Source organism: Bactrocera tryoni, chromosome 5, assembly GCF_016617805.1.
Source record: "Bactrocera tryoni isolate S06 chromosome 5, CSIRO_BtryS06_freeze2, whole genome shotgun sequence".
NCBI classification, from domain to species: Eukaryota; Metazoa; Arthropoda; class Insecta; order Diptera; family Tephritidae; genus Bactrocera; species Bactrocera tryoni.
In genome coordinates this window covers 42,637,111-42,651,556 of record NC_052503.1, presented here as the reverse complement: position 1 = coordinate 42,651,556, position 14,446 = coordinate 42,637,111, and the positions used below count along the sequence as shown (strand labels likewise).

The 14,446-nt window shown below is 32.9% G+C and overlaps 1 protein-coding gene across 3 annotated transcripts; it reads left to right on the top strand.

Annotated features, from left to right (window-relative positions):
- Positions 1-283: 283 nt before the first annotated feature.
- LOC120778487 (probable chitinase 2) lies at positions 284-10,685 on the top strand. 3 transcript variants are annotated; one of them, XM_040110307.1, is made up of 5 exons: positions 284-449; positions 8,686-8,776; positions 8,900-9,064; positions 9,138-9,643; positions 9,709-10,685. In XM_040110307.1, the coding sequence occupies exons 2-5, from the start codon at positions 8,686-8,688 to the stop codon at positions 10,396-10,398; spliced, it is 1,452 nt and encodes a 483-aa protein (XP_039966241.1). In that variant the 5' UTR covers positions 284-449; the 3' UTR covers positions 10,399-10,685. The 3 variants fall into 3 exon arrangements, with proteins under 3 accessions (XP_039966241.1, XP_039966242.1, XP_039966240.1); XM_040110308.1 differs by lacking the exon at positions 284-449 and adding an exon at positions 595-615; XM_040110306.1 differs by lacking the exon at positions 284-449 and adding an exon at positions 6,571-6,626.
- Positions 10,686-14,446: the final 3,761 nt, after the last annotated feature.

The following is a 14,446-nucleotide window of genomic DNA, read 5'->3' as shown; positions in this document are numbered from 1 at the left end:
AATCATGCGAATTTAACTTTTGAGCACTCAAAGAGATATTTATGGTAAGGAGCGACATATGGGCGAAGCTCTCAACTGAAATTTTTTAAAAAATACCTGCATACGAATACAGAGGTATACATACAAACATACGTATACATACATATAAATGGCACAAAGTCAATCTTGTCTTCGACTGTGACTAAAGAGAGGGTATTTCGTTTTCTTTTAAACCAATTTCATTGTACAAGCTAGCAAGATTGAGTCAAAGTTAGTAAGCGGCAGCCCAAACCCATCACCCAATCTTGCACACAGTCAGTTTTCGAAACGAGCGCGACAAAGGCGGTAGATATCGTGACGGTGCTCGGTTTTGTTGCGGTGTTTTTGTCACATTTAATTGGCGTTAAAGTTTAACTCCAAAAACAAATAAAAAAGAAAGGAAAAAAGAAACAATAGATATACAACTGAAGGTATGAATACATACTTGCAATTTTAGTGTTTTGTGATGTTACTTTCGGTAGTTTTTTCACTAATTCGATGAAAATAATCTTAACAAAATAGTGCATAGTGCTAAAAATTGCTAATTTTGACCACAAATGCGTGAATACTTATACATATGTATGTGGTGATGGGCAGGTATTCCATATACTTATGTATATAGTGTGTGCATAAGTAAATAATACTCGTTACAAATAGATATGTTAAAAATGTACATAAGTGGACTCTTTTGTATGCACAAGTACTAACATAAGTACTTATGCGTGTTATGCTACGTTTGTTGTTTTTGTTGTTTTAGCCACTGCGCCACGCAATCACCTGCTAGCGGCGGCGCATGCGCAACGCTTCAATGAAGTTGGTGATGTATGTACATAGCTGGCCACAATATTGAAACATTTCTCGACTTATTAGACTTCCTCATTGCAATTTTTTGCTTTTATGGCCACTTAAACAGAACCAAAAAACGTTTATTAGCACCAAAAATTTCCGCTGTATTTTTCGCGTGGCTCTTACATTAGTAGATTTCAGTATTTGTTTTCAATATTTTTCGCGTCATGCAGCGTGACTGCCGCCCTAACCAACTTACCAATCAAGATGTTATAATTCCGGTTTTTTAAGCATAAATCTGATTTGTTTTGTTAAGGCTGCTCTGAATAACATATATAGTTCATTAATATATAAATTTGCATTTATCGAAATGTATCATCTTGGTTAATATACAAAAATAGCTAAACACGGTTTGTAATTTGTATGTGCACGATTCGCGTCAACATAAAAATATTTTACAATGTGGATCACGTTTTCCCATTAACCGATAAAAAGTTAGCATTTTATTTGCTTAGTAATAGAGAAGAATTTAGAAGTCGTAAGAAGTTTATGTTTAAACAACACAGCTATTTTCACAAAATGTGGCCCTATGACTACTAGGTAACTTAGAGGAAGTTAATGCCAGGAATACTACAAATAAGATTCTATATTATGATTTAAGGAGTTGCATGGGTTTCCTTATGTAAAAAAAAAGCCCTTTTTCAACAATTTTTTTAATTAAAAATTAGATATTTTATTACAATTTTTTATTGATAAAAACATATACTATTAACAAAAAAATTATGAAATTTTTGGAAAAACTATTTAAAACTCGACCATTGCGCCGCCATTTCCGGTGACACCTCGGAAAAAAGATGCGCTCGCGTTGACCTGATAACTCCTTATAAGATCATTTAAAGTAAAAAATAAATGAAATTACATAGTTAAAACCTTAACTAAGAGCTTGGACGAAGGACAAAAAAAACAGAAAAAAAGAAGATTCGATGTTTTGGCAGTCATTTTTACAAAAAAAATTAAATTTCGGTGTAAATATCGAGATTTTTATACTCTCGCAACAAAGTTGCTAAGGAGAGTATTATAGTTTTGTTCACATAACGGTTGTTTGTAAGTCCTAAAACGAAAAGAGTCAGATATAGGGTTATATATACCAAAGTGATCAGGGTGACGAGTAGAGTTGAAATCCGGATGTCTGTCTGTCCGTCCGTCCGCCTGTCCGTGCAAGCTGTAACTTGAGTAAAAATAGAGGTATCATGATGAAACTTGGTACACGTATTTCTTGGCTCCATAAGAAGGTTAAGTTCGAAGATGGGCAAAGTCGGCCCACTGTCACGCCCACAAAATGGCGGAAACCGAAAACCTATAAAGTGTCATAACTAAGCCATAAATAAAGATATTAAAGTGAAATTTGGCACAAAGGATCGTATTAAGGAGGGGCATATTTGGACGTAATTTTTTTTGGAAAAGTGGGCGTGGCCCCGCCCCCTACTAAGTTTTTGTACATATGCCGGAAACTACTACGGTTATGTCAACCAAACTCTATAAAATCGTTTCCTTCAGGCATTTCCATATACAGTTCAAAAATGGAAAAATCGGATAATAACCACGCCCACTTCCCATACAAAGGTTATGTTGAAAATCACTAAAAGTGCGTTAACCGACTAACAAAAAACGTCAGAAACACTAAATTTTACGAAAGAAATGGCAGAAGGAAGCTGCACCCGGGCTTTTTTTAAAAATTGAAAATGGGCGTGGCCTCACTTATGGACCAAAAACCATATCTCAGGAACTTCTAGACCGATTTCAATGAAATTCGGTATATAATATTTTCTTAACACTCTGATGACATGTACGAAATATGGGTGAAATCGGTTCACAATCACGCCTTCTTCCAATATAACGCTATTTTGAATTCCATCTGATGCCTTCTTTGTATAATATATACATTAGGAAATGAAAATACAATTCAATACTCAAAGTACACAAATTGATCTAATCTAATTAATTTTACAGCAAAAATAAAAAAATATGTAAATTATTATCACTTTATCATGCGAGAGTATAAAATATTCGGTGACACCCGAACTTAGCCCTTCCTTACTTGTTTTAAAACAAAAATTAGATATTTTATTAGAATTTTTTATTGATACAAACATATACTGTTAACAAAAAAATTATGAAATTTTTGGAAAAACTAGTTAAAACTCGACCATTGCGCCGCCATTTCCAGTGACACCTCGGAGATGCGCCCGCGTTGACATGATAACTCCTTATAAGATCATCTAAAGTGAAAAATAAATGAAATTACATAGTTAAAACCTTAACAAAGAACTTGGACGAAGGAAAAAAAAACAGAAAAAAAGAAGATTCGATGTTTTGGCAGTCATTTTTACAAAAAAAAATGAAATTTCGGTGTAAATATCGAGATTTTTTTTTTGAAATAGTTGTAATCGAAAAAAACTTTCTTTAAGAATTGTATCTCAAGGACCCGTGTAAAATTTCATGAAGATCGGCTGAGTAGTTCTCGAGAAATCTTGCCAACAAACTTCAAAAACACAGTTTCGAGAAAAACGCGTTTAAAGACGGCGCACTTAGCTTAGATAGCATCGAGCGCACAAGTTCTCAATGCTGTATCTCCGAAACTATTACGCGGATCAACTTGAAAATTTAGAACAAAATTCTAGAGGTGTGTGGAAATTCATAAGTCAATAAAAAAATTCGATTTTTTGAAACCCGTAAACTCATGTAACCCCTTAATGAGAGGAAATCAGGATCGCTAGAGTTGACTTAGTTTACGGAATACTTTACTATTACAGTTTAGAGCGATCTTCTTCTACTATGTAATGAAACATTGTTCGAGAAATTCGGCAAGAAAAAGGCGTTTATAAAAAGATATTCAACATGTGCAAACTATATATATTGGGTAGTCGAAAAAGTCTTTTCGTATTTTGTCGTCGTATATCTCCAGTGCTACCAATCACATTGTGTCATACCACATAGTGTTGGAAAGGTGAGATTTTAAGCTTCATTTAACTAACAAAAATAAATTCGGGAAGTTGAAAAATTTGCAGCCGCTCAAAAATTAGTGAAAATAATAAAGAAATGCGCTATATTTTGAAATGTTTGTATAAAAATGGGAAGAATGCCACGCAAGCCACTAATGAAATTTGTTAAGTTTATGGAGACGATGCTGTATCAGTTCGTGTAGCACAGCAATGGTTCGCTTGCTTCCGTTCTGGAATTTTAGAAATTTCGATTTACACTGATGGAATAATGTCTCAACATATTTGTTTATTTATTTATTAGTGTAAATATAAACAAAATAAATTGAAGTTTGATCAAAAATACAAAAATACTTTTTCGACTACCCAATATATAAAAAAATTCTTAATTGTTTACCTTTTAAGAACTACAGGGGTCTCCTTTAAAAGGTAGTATACTCACAAACGAAGCAGTCTAAATAGCTTAATTTTTTATTTAATCTCTCAAAATTCTGAAATTGGATTAAAAAAATCGCAACACTGTCTATATAAAAAATGGCTTTAGAGTTGCGAGTTGTTTATAAAAAAAATTCTTCTGAAAGGTTAAAGGAGATCGAATGACTCGTTGTAATGAAAAATAAAATACATAATATAACTTAGAGTGTCATAAATAAATAATATAAAAACCGTAGAGTTCAAACTGTCATGTTCTTGTTATCTGAAAAATTCAAAGGTATATGAAATCGTAGTCTCCTAGTAATGGACGACAGTTGCATTCAACTAATTTGCTATGAGTTTCTCGCGCTTATTTTTTTTGTTCTTTATTTACAACATACATAAAATACAAAACGTTTGTGTTTTTGTACTTCATTTGCAACATACAAACATATGTATATAAAATAATATGAAATAATTCTTTGAAACTTGTATGCGTTGTCTTATATGATTTTGCCATACTCAACTTACTCACGTTTATATTAAAGAACCTCTTTCACTTTTAATTCAATTGATTATTCATCGCATAATCTGTATGCAATGTGTGGGTCTCTGTTGCTTTTACATATTTGCTACAAATACACGCAGAACCAAAGAGACAATCAAGAATATCGCAATTAATTTCAATTTATTTAGTAACAACTTGACCGACTACAAACGCTTTTGAACCAGTTTGGTTACATATCATCACACATTAGGATGGCTCAAGCTGCACGAAAGATGAAATGAAATAAATAAAGTATAATGACATTACACTTTTAATTATTTAAAAACTTGAAGTTGGTCGAAAACGTACAATAGAAATCTCTTTGAAAACCTATGATATAATTACATAAATTTGAAATTAAAAATTATAAATTATTAACAATTTTATTTATAATATATAATATAATTTTGTTATTATATAAAGTCCAATAAATAATCCATGAGTCAACGTGATCTGCTAAGAAATCGATTTTCATATCTGTTTTAGATTTTTTCAAGTATTGATTATTATGAAGCAATAATAACGACACCGCTTTTCCTTGAAATCTTTCAAATGGTTTAGGGATTATGCAAACATACAGAGGCTTGGGGATATGTGCCAATATTACATAGATAACTTTGATATGCTCTAATCATTTGAATTCATTAGATATATTTTTTAATATAAAATTTGAACGCTTCACACCAAGATCAAGAGAGGAATACTCTTTACTTTGAAAATAGTTGTTTTAACTCAACAACGAAAATATTGACGCTAACAGAGATCGTTTGACTTTACTATCCTCAGCAGCCAACTAAACCTCTGGATTTCCCTTCCATTAATACTTTTTTTGGTAATTTAAACGGCAATATGAATGACAGCTATTTTGTGTAGCCAACCAGACGTCCAGATTTGCCTCCCATAACTACTATTTTTTGGTTATTCGAACGACAATATGAACGACAGCTATTCTGGAATTATTGATTTTGATAATTTATAATAATCTAACCCTTTCAGTTCAAAAGTATTGATCAAATAATATCGAGTCTCTGAAATAAATGTAACTTAAGCTTTTCTCATTAACTTAAACCGACTTCAACTTCTTTAACATATTGCCTCAGAACGTTGTTCAAGATGTAAGTCTTTCTATGATGAAATGACAAACAATACCGAATAAAAATAAGATGACAGCTTGACACAACCCACGCGTGATCTGTCAAGAAAAGGCTATTGAAAAAAAGCTATCTACTTGGATCACCCATATTTAATCGGCGATTAATCTTTGTGCAAATTACCGTTTTTGTTAAAAACATCTTTTTTTGTTTATTCTTATTACCTGAAATATACTTGTGTAACTGTTGTCTATTGAAGGACGGGGCTATTAGTCAAAGAAATTACTGCATTGAAATACTTGGATGTCTGCCGCTATTTAATTTTCATAAGGGATCTCGTTACAATTCTGGAGTTAATGTGGTTGTATGGTTTATAGGACAATCGGAAGAAGCATTAATATCTGATATTTAGTCACAAAGATTTATCTCATCTAATGTAGGACTACCCTATTTCATATACTTTCATTTCTGCTTTTATATTACTTGCATGTAGATATTTTTATATCAGTTTACCATATATATTTTTAAATTATTTCCCAAGCGTTGCAATGCGCGAAGTGTTAATTGACTTTTTCTGAACCAGTTTCATTGATATTTGTATGTACATATATCCTTGTATGTATATACCTTTGTACATGCTATACATATATACTCACATATATGTATATATTATATATTGAAAATATATGTGTTAATACAAATTTAGAGAGTTACTGCGGATATCCAGCAGACACGAAGGAAGTTGAGTATATGGTGGGAAAGGAAGCACTAGTAAGGCTAATTTTAATAAATTTGTATATTTACAGCCACAACAAGCCTTACATTTAGTTATATTCTTATAGTGACCACAGCTTGAGTCATAAGCTTTGTTTAGTAATCAATTCCAAAACTTTAAGTCATAACTTCTCTATAACCACATTTAACTAACAATAATAATTGCACAAAATGCGGAAGATAATTAATTCATGTTGTTGTAAACACTTTCTTGCATATTTGCTGTGACAAGTCCGGAATGAGTTTGCGATTTGTCGTAAAGGAACATGTGAATAAAGGATTTTTTGATCTTTTATACAGAACGAACTGTTTTACCTATTGTTTCAGCATGACCTTATGATAGAATCCATGTAATTGTGGGCTCTGCGGGTACAAGAAGAACTATGTACTTTTAAAAAGTCGCAAAAAGGGGCAATTTCTTGTATATGATAACATTCAATATTTAAATAAACTAAATATACTCCAAAGATATTTATTTGGGACAAATTATATATAATTACAGCTGAAAGGTATGTCTTGGAGACTAAATCATTCCGAATAGTAACTTATAGGGAGTACTCTCTTTAAAGAATATATACACAATTATTTCAGGGTATGTGTATATACTATATACAGATTTAAATTATTGCACTTTACTTGTTTTTTATATACATTGTATGCACCTCTCAATATAAACTGTGGCAAATAGTAGGAACTTCCCATTTGTACAATCAATCATTAGCAAATCATGTCAATAAAGTTATCGCATTTCAAGACGGAATTTTATCAGCAGAAATTGCTGCTTTTGTAATTTTTTATGTATTACAATATAATTCACAATCAATGTTAACTTTGGTCGCTCCGAAGCTAGAATAATACCCTTAACAAATAAAAGGGATTCCATAAAGAATTTGATTTTTCTTCTGGCAGTTTGTATGACAGCTATATGCTATCGTGATCCAATCTGAAATTTTCTTGAATTGGGGACAATGATCTATGCCAAATTTTGTGAAGAGATCTCGTGAAATAAAAAGTTTGTTTTTTGAAGAGAATATGATTCTGATCTTGCAGTTTGTATGGTGGGTATATGCTATAGTGGTCATATACGCGATTTCGATAAATGAACAGTTTATTGGGAAGAAAAAGACAAGTGAAACATTTTAGTCCGATATCTTAAAACTTGAGGAACTAGTTCACGTTTATGAAGGCAGACGGACGTATGTATGTACAATTAACTAAGCGCATGCTTATCAATTACCATTTACTACTTTTTAGGGTCTTCTTCTGGGTATTACAAACTTTGTGGCAAGTTTAATATACCCCGTTCAGGGTATGAGGAAAAAACTCTCAAACTCCTAAACTTCTCCCACCATATAACTAACTACAATTCATTGATTTCATGAGAAGTTTTTTCTTGAGGGACATAACATATGCTTTACATTAAGTGCTGTAGACGGATCGCTATAAGAAAAAAAAAATATAAGTACATTTAAATATTACAGATATATAGATGAATATCTGTCAAGTACTCAGCAAATTTGTATCACAAGCATTGGTATCACAACATTTAATTGTTTGCGTATTTTTTTTTATTGGCGCTCATATAAACGAGGTTAATTTAGAAGTGAGGTTAAATATTGTTGCCTCTAAGGCACTAAACAAGCCCAACACACGATTGGTCTGAATACCAAATCTCAACATTCTGGTTTAAAAATCATATATCCAAGTTCTAAATATTTATTTTACATAAAGCGTTAAATGGAAGATGCAATATCATTTGAGATTAACCCAAATAATGTTATTAATTGCCATATTATGAAGATCAAATTGACATATGAGTGTTACAGCATTCAGCTAAGTGAAATGTCTCAGTTAAATCACATTCCTGTAAAACTGACTGTCTAGCAGGTATAGTTTCTAAAGTTATGCAGACGATGGTGATTGTCTCTCCGCAGTATTTTGTCATGTTAAAAGTATTGCATTGGCAGAGCCAAGAAATTACACTGCTTTCTAATCAGATAGCTCTGAACTATTTTCATTTACTTCAGGATTTTTTATAGGAAACGTTTCTTTGCAGATGGCTTCTTCTTACCTAAATACCGGAAACAAGCTGTTACTTACACTCTTAGTCATCGCTTCCATTGCGTGCTCGGCGAAAGCGAAGACAGGTAATAATTTGTAATCAAATGTCTTTTCCCCATGCATATACAACACAAATTTGCAATCTTATTTAACCATATTTGAAATTTAATACGTTTTTTTTTCTTTTTGCAAACCAAAACCGAATGCAGGACCAACACATGGCAAATTGGTGGTGTGTTATATTTCGACGTGGGCAGTTTACCGGCCTGGTAATGGCGCATATGCGATTGAAAACTTCGATCCAAACTTATGCACACACGTAATTTATGCTTTTGCTGGTCTTGATATCACACAGTCGGCCATTAAGTCGCTGGGTAAATATGATTTGTTGTACTTTTGCTAACAAAATGTTTCAATGTCATAAGGAATTCCACTTCCGTTTTGCAGATCCATGGCAAGACTTAAAGGAAGATTACGGCAAGGGTGGTTATGAACACTTGACAGGTTTCAAAATCACACATCCGCATTTGAAGGTCAGTTTGGCTATTGGTGGATGGAATGAGGGTTCGAAAAATTACTCATTACTAGTAGCCGATCCGGAACAACGACGTCGTTTCGTGAAACAAGTGACCACATTCATACGTAAATATAATTTCGATGGCCTCGATCTAGATTGGGAGTACCCGACGCAGCGTGGTGGCCGCCCACAAGATCGTGAAAATTTCGTGCAACTTACAAAGGAACTGAGAGACGAGTTCGATAATTATGGTTTATTGTTGACGTCAGCAATCGGAGCGGCCAAGAATGTGATTGATCAAGCATATGATGTGCGCCAAATTTCACGTTACCTCGATTATTTACATATTATGTGTTATGATTATCATGGCAGTTGGGATAAGCTAGTTGGTTATAATGCACCGCTCAGAGCGCCCGAAGGTGATGTACTCAGCGTGGTGAGTAAGATTATTGCTTCTAACACAATTTTATATATACTCACACAAAAAATGTTCAATTGCAGGAGTTTACCATTGATTATCTGCTGAAAATGGGTGCGCCCCCAAATAAAATAGTTATTGGCTTACCCTTTTATGGCCGTACCTTTAGGACACCGCGAGACGGCAATGCCGGCGATGTTACGGACGGCACCGCCTTTCAAGGTCCCTTTACTCGTGAGGATGGTTTCCTTGGCTACAATGAAATCTGCAACATTCTGAGCAACAAAACTTCAGGCTGGACCACAACTTGGGATGCAAAGACTTCCCAAATGTTAGCACGCTCCGAACGCGATGTCTTCAGTGGCCTAGTCCAAGTAGTTACGTACGATAGCGCACGTTCAATTGCAAATAAAGTCAAGTTTGCTGTCGAGAAGAAACTTGCTGGTATGATGATATGGTCCATAGACACTGATGATTTTCGCGGCAGTTGCGCACCTGAGGATGATATCTACGCGGATTACAAGTATCTACAAAGCAATGGACATGCCATTATGCCGAAGCGCATCAATTCAAACTATCCGTTATTGCGCACCATTAATGAAGCCACCACGTTGGCATTGGACGAGGTGGAGCAAACTATAGAAGACAATGAGATTCCACATGGCAGCATAGAAGATCGAAAGAACAGCAATGCATCTGGAAATGTATTGCTGCAACGAAGTCTTCTTGATCTCATTGCACTTGTACTTTTCACATATCATTTAGTGTTTTAAAATTGTGATTAAGTCGTTTTTACCTTGTACTTATTAAGCATTGAGGTCTTACTTACTTTTGTGTAATTAATTTAGTTTTTTTCTGTATGTCTCGTATCATGTCATGGCTAGTTAAACATACTTACATACATACCACAAAAAGGTGTACTTCAAAAATTTATAAAGTACTTAATACATAAAATGTTTGATAATTAGATTTAGTTGTGAAATAAATGTAAAAAAGTCGCTAGAAGTAGTTAATCAACCATTTATATACATTTTAATAAAGTAAAAAAAAACAGATAATATTGTCCTATAAAGAATTGAAGCTTCATATTAGTTTTTCATGACTCATCATAGCAAATCCCCATAATACTTACTTACTTTATTCTCTGTGCCAAATTACAGTTCTACATACTTGTATATCTTAATTTAATGCTTAGTTATGGCGCTTTATAAGATTTCGTTTAATGGCGTGTTGTGGTCGTAGCAGTAGTCCGATTATGTCAATTTCATATAACACAATTTTAAATTCCGTTTGATTCTTCATTTCCCGGTCTACAAATCAAAAAGAAACTAATATCTATATACATACATATGTATATAAAAGAAAGTCGTGTTAGTTACACCATTTACAACTCAAGAACGGATGAACCGAATTGATGGGGAGGTAGCTTAGAGCCAAGGTACGAACATAGAATACTATTTATCTCTTTATGTTGAAATTCATTACATTTTATAAATACAAAAATTATAATTAAAATTATAGGCAAACGCGATATGTAGCATAAAAATATAGCGGAATAATTGGAGTGTTGATAAAAAGGTCTATTATAATTTGAGATATACAGGCATCTTTTCGAAGTATTGCACGGAGTAGTGCAATATTTAAACGCGAAACATGAAGTATATGCGTACAATTTTCAACTGTTCCTTCCTAAAAAGGAATAAAATTGCTAAATATTGGGAATGGTAGAAAAGAACTGCAAACAAATATGCAGTGCAATGGATTAAAACTGATTCAGTAATCTTTCGATGAATAATATACCACGTGCATCCGAAGAGACTGATGCCATAACCTTGCCAGCCGATTTTTTTGTCTTTCCACGCTTGAGAGCAGTCCCCTCGGCTGACGGTCGATTGGACTCGGTTGACTTCACTGGTGCACAGCCCCATTTCAACAGTATTTTTCCCCCAAAAACCAATGCTTTATTAAGGGGGTAGTAAGGTTAATTCGAGCGAAAAAAGCATATTTTAAATAATTTTTTTTAAGATACAATCAATATTTATTTATTTGTATAATTATAGCATAATTATATTATTATAATATTTAAAGAATATTCTGTGAAAGTTTCATAGAAAAATATTAAAAAATGAGCCGGTGACAGAAGATCTTCGTTGACCTCCCAAAAAAAAATTGATTCGCGGTGAACCGCATAACTCATGACTGGATCATTTGAAATTAAAAAACCAAATTGATTTGATTAGTTGATAAGTTTCCTCAGGTAACACTGTCGAGTTTTTTTTAATGATTTTTCAATTTTTTACAACGCTCGGAACTTAAAATACTGATTTTTCACCAAAAAAATCAGAAATTTTGTTGTTTAAAAATAAGTTAAACAAAAAACAAAAAAAAAAACTCGACCGCGTTACCTCACAATTTATGTAAAGAAAGACTGTGCAAAATTTCAAAAGGATCGGTTCAGTAGATTTTGAGCTACAGAGTTCACCGGCTTCGAAAAAGTGAAGTGTGAGAAAAACACGTTTAAAGTTTCACAGCCGCTCACAATCAAATCGGAGGGCGGAGACTTACAACTGTATATCTCCGTCAATTTTGCTTTAATTGCTCTATCTTACTACCCCCTTAATGCACAAAATACCTTTTGCTTAATTTTTTTTTGCATACAACATAGTCTAATATTTGGTTACACCCGAACTTGGTTCTTTCTTAGTTGTTTTGAATAAGTTTTGTTAATATTGGCAATACTTTTAGACTTCCAGAAACAGAATTCATACCTTTGTCACGAAGATAATTTTTTGCAAACAAATCATGGATAACGTTTGCTACGATGTAAAGCAGTAGATCTTTAAAAGCATCGATATGGAAACAACGTGCTCAAACTTTTTGCCATAGAATATATGGGATCTTCGTATAAACTATTTTATTTTGGAACCTATCGGATCTTTATAAAAACTATTTCAACGATATTTCAACAGAAACTTTGCATTTACTCGGATATTTGTGCGTGATTATAAGCATTACTCGTATTTTTGTTAGCGTAATGACCTAAAAGAAGTTTTTCTCAGAACGATGTCTTTTAGAGTCGGAGAACCAATTTTCTCCGACATATTTTTTAAGAGTGAAGAATTTTGACAATAATTTCGATTTCGTAAGCCACTGAAATGAAGGTACATTTTTTCGAATTTTTAGCAAGCCGCCATTTTGTTAAGAATCGAGTGAAGAATTTTGACAATAATTTCGATTTCGTAAGCCACTGAAATGAAGGTACATTTTTTCGAATTTTTAGCAAACCGCCGGTTACGCCGAAAAGTGATTCCGAAATTATTAAAAATTAACCGCCGATTATTAAAAAATTCTATAAATGCACTTGTGAGTTACCTCACGAAAATTTCAAACTTTTCGCCAACTTGATATATTGTTTGCATAAGAAAACACACCAATATGAATGGAATGGCAATGAAACGTTAACTTCGGTTGCACCGTAACTACATACACTTCATATAAGAATGTAATTTTGATCGGCCAGTTTATATGTCAGTTATATGCTATAGAAATCCGATCTGAACATTTCCTTCGGAGATCGTATCATGGTCTTAAGCAATAATTCAAGCCAAATTACATAAAGATATTTTCTTAAATTAAAAAGCTTTCCATTAAAGCACTTGATTCCGATTGTTGAGTTTTTATGGCAGCTATATGCTATAGTGGTCTGATATCGGTGATTCCGACAAATGAGCAGCTTCTTTGTGAAAAAATGGATGTGTGCAAATGTGCGATTCTCAAAGACTGAGGAACTAGTTGCACATGGATCTGGACATGGGTAAATCAATTCAACTCGTCATGCTAATCGTTTATACATATACTATATATATATATGTACATATATTATAAGGTAACCAACGTTTATTTCTTCGTGTTCTTGGTAAACTTAGTAAAAAAAAATAAAATAAAATAGGATATAAATATCCCTGACAAAACTACAAACAATTATATTTGCGATATTTTATTGATTGAACAGGGCGATAGCTTTAAAGGGAGTTAAAGTTTAGGAAATCTTCTTTAAAAGTGTACTTACTTTTAGGAACCAATCTATGTATGTATAACACATATGTATATATGAAATTTTGTTACCAGGGTTACAAAAAATGTATTAAAAATAATTTAACTCACATTTGAATTGTTATTTTTTATTTTATAATCCCAAATAGGAGAATAAAATTTATCACCAATACCGCGGAGAAAAAAAAATAAATAATTCTATAAATGTGCTTGTGAGTTACTTCACGAAAATTCCAAGGAGAATAAAATTTATCACACATACCGCAAAGAAATAAAATTTTAATGCCCCTTTTCGTTTTGAAATTAAAAACTGTATCCCTCTTACCAGCTTAAAAATTTATTGCTATTTCAAAATCCCAACTACCGGATTAAAAACTAAAAATGAACAATTTTAATCTCAGGCATATATGCAAGTAAGAATTAAAAAAGAAAATTTTAAACATTTTTTCGAGTTCGGCGTACTTCATTCAAATTAAAAATTTTTGAATGAAAAAGTAGATTTTTTAGAAATTATTATGAGAATTTAATTTTTAATCACAACATCGGGGTTAAAAAATAAAAAAAATAATAATTTTTAATGCAAAATTTTTGATTAAAAATATTCTGTGAATAATTCGAATACCTAAAGCGGTGAAAGTATTCGACGCAGTACCCGCCAGAGGAAGCAGTGAATGAAGCAGACCTCCACTCCGTTGAAAGACCAGGTGGAGAAGAACCTGTCTACAGTTGGAAACTTCAATTGGTGCAAGACGGCGGGAAGGGGGAACG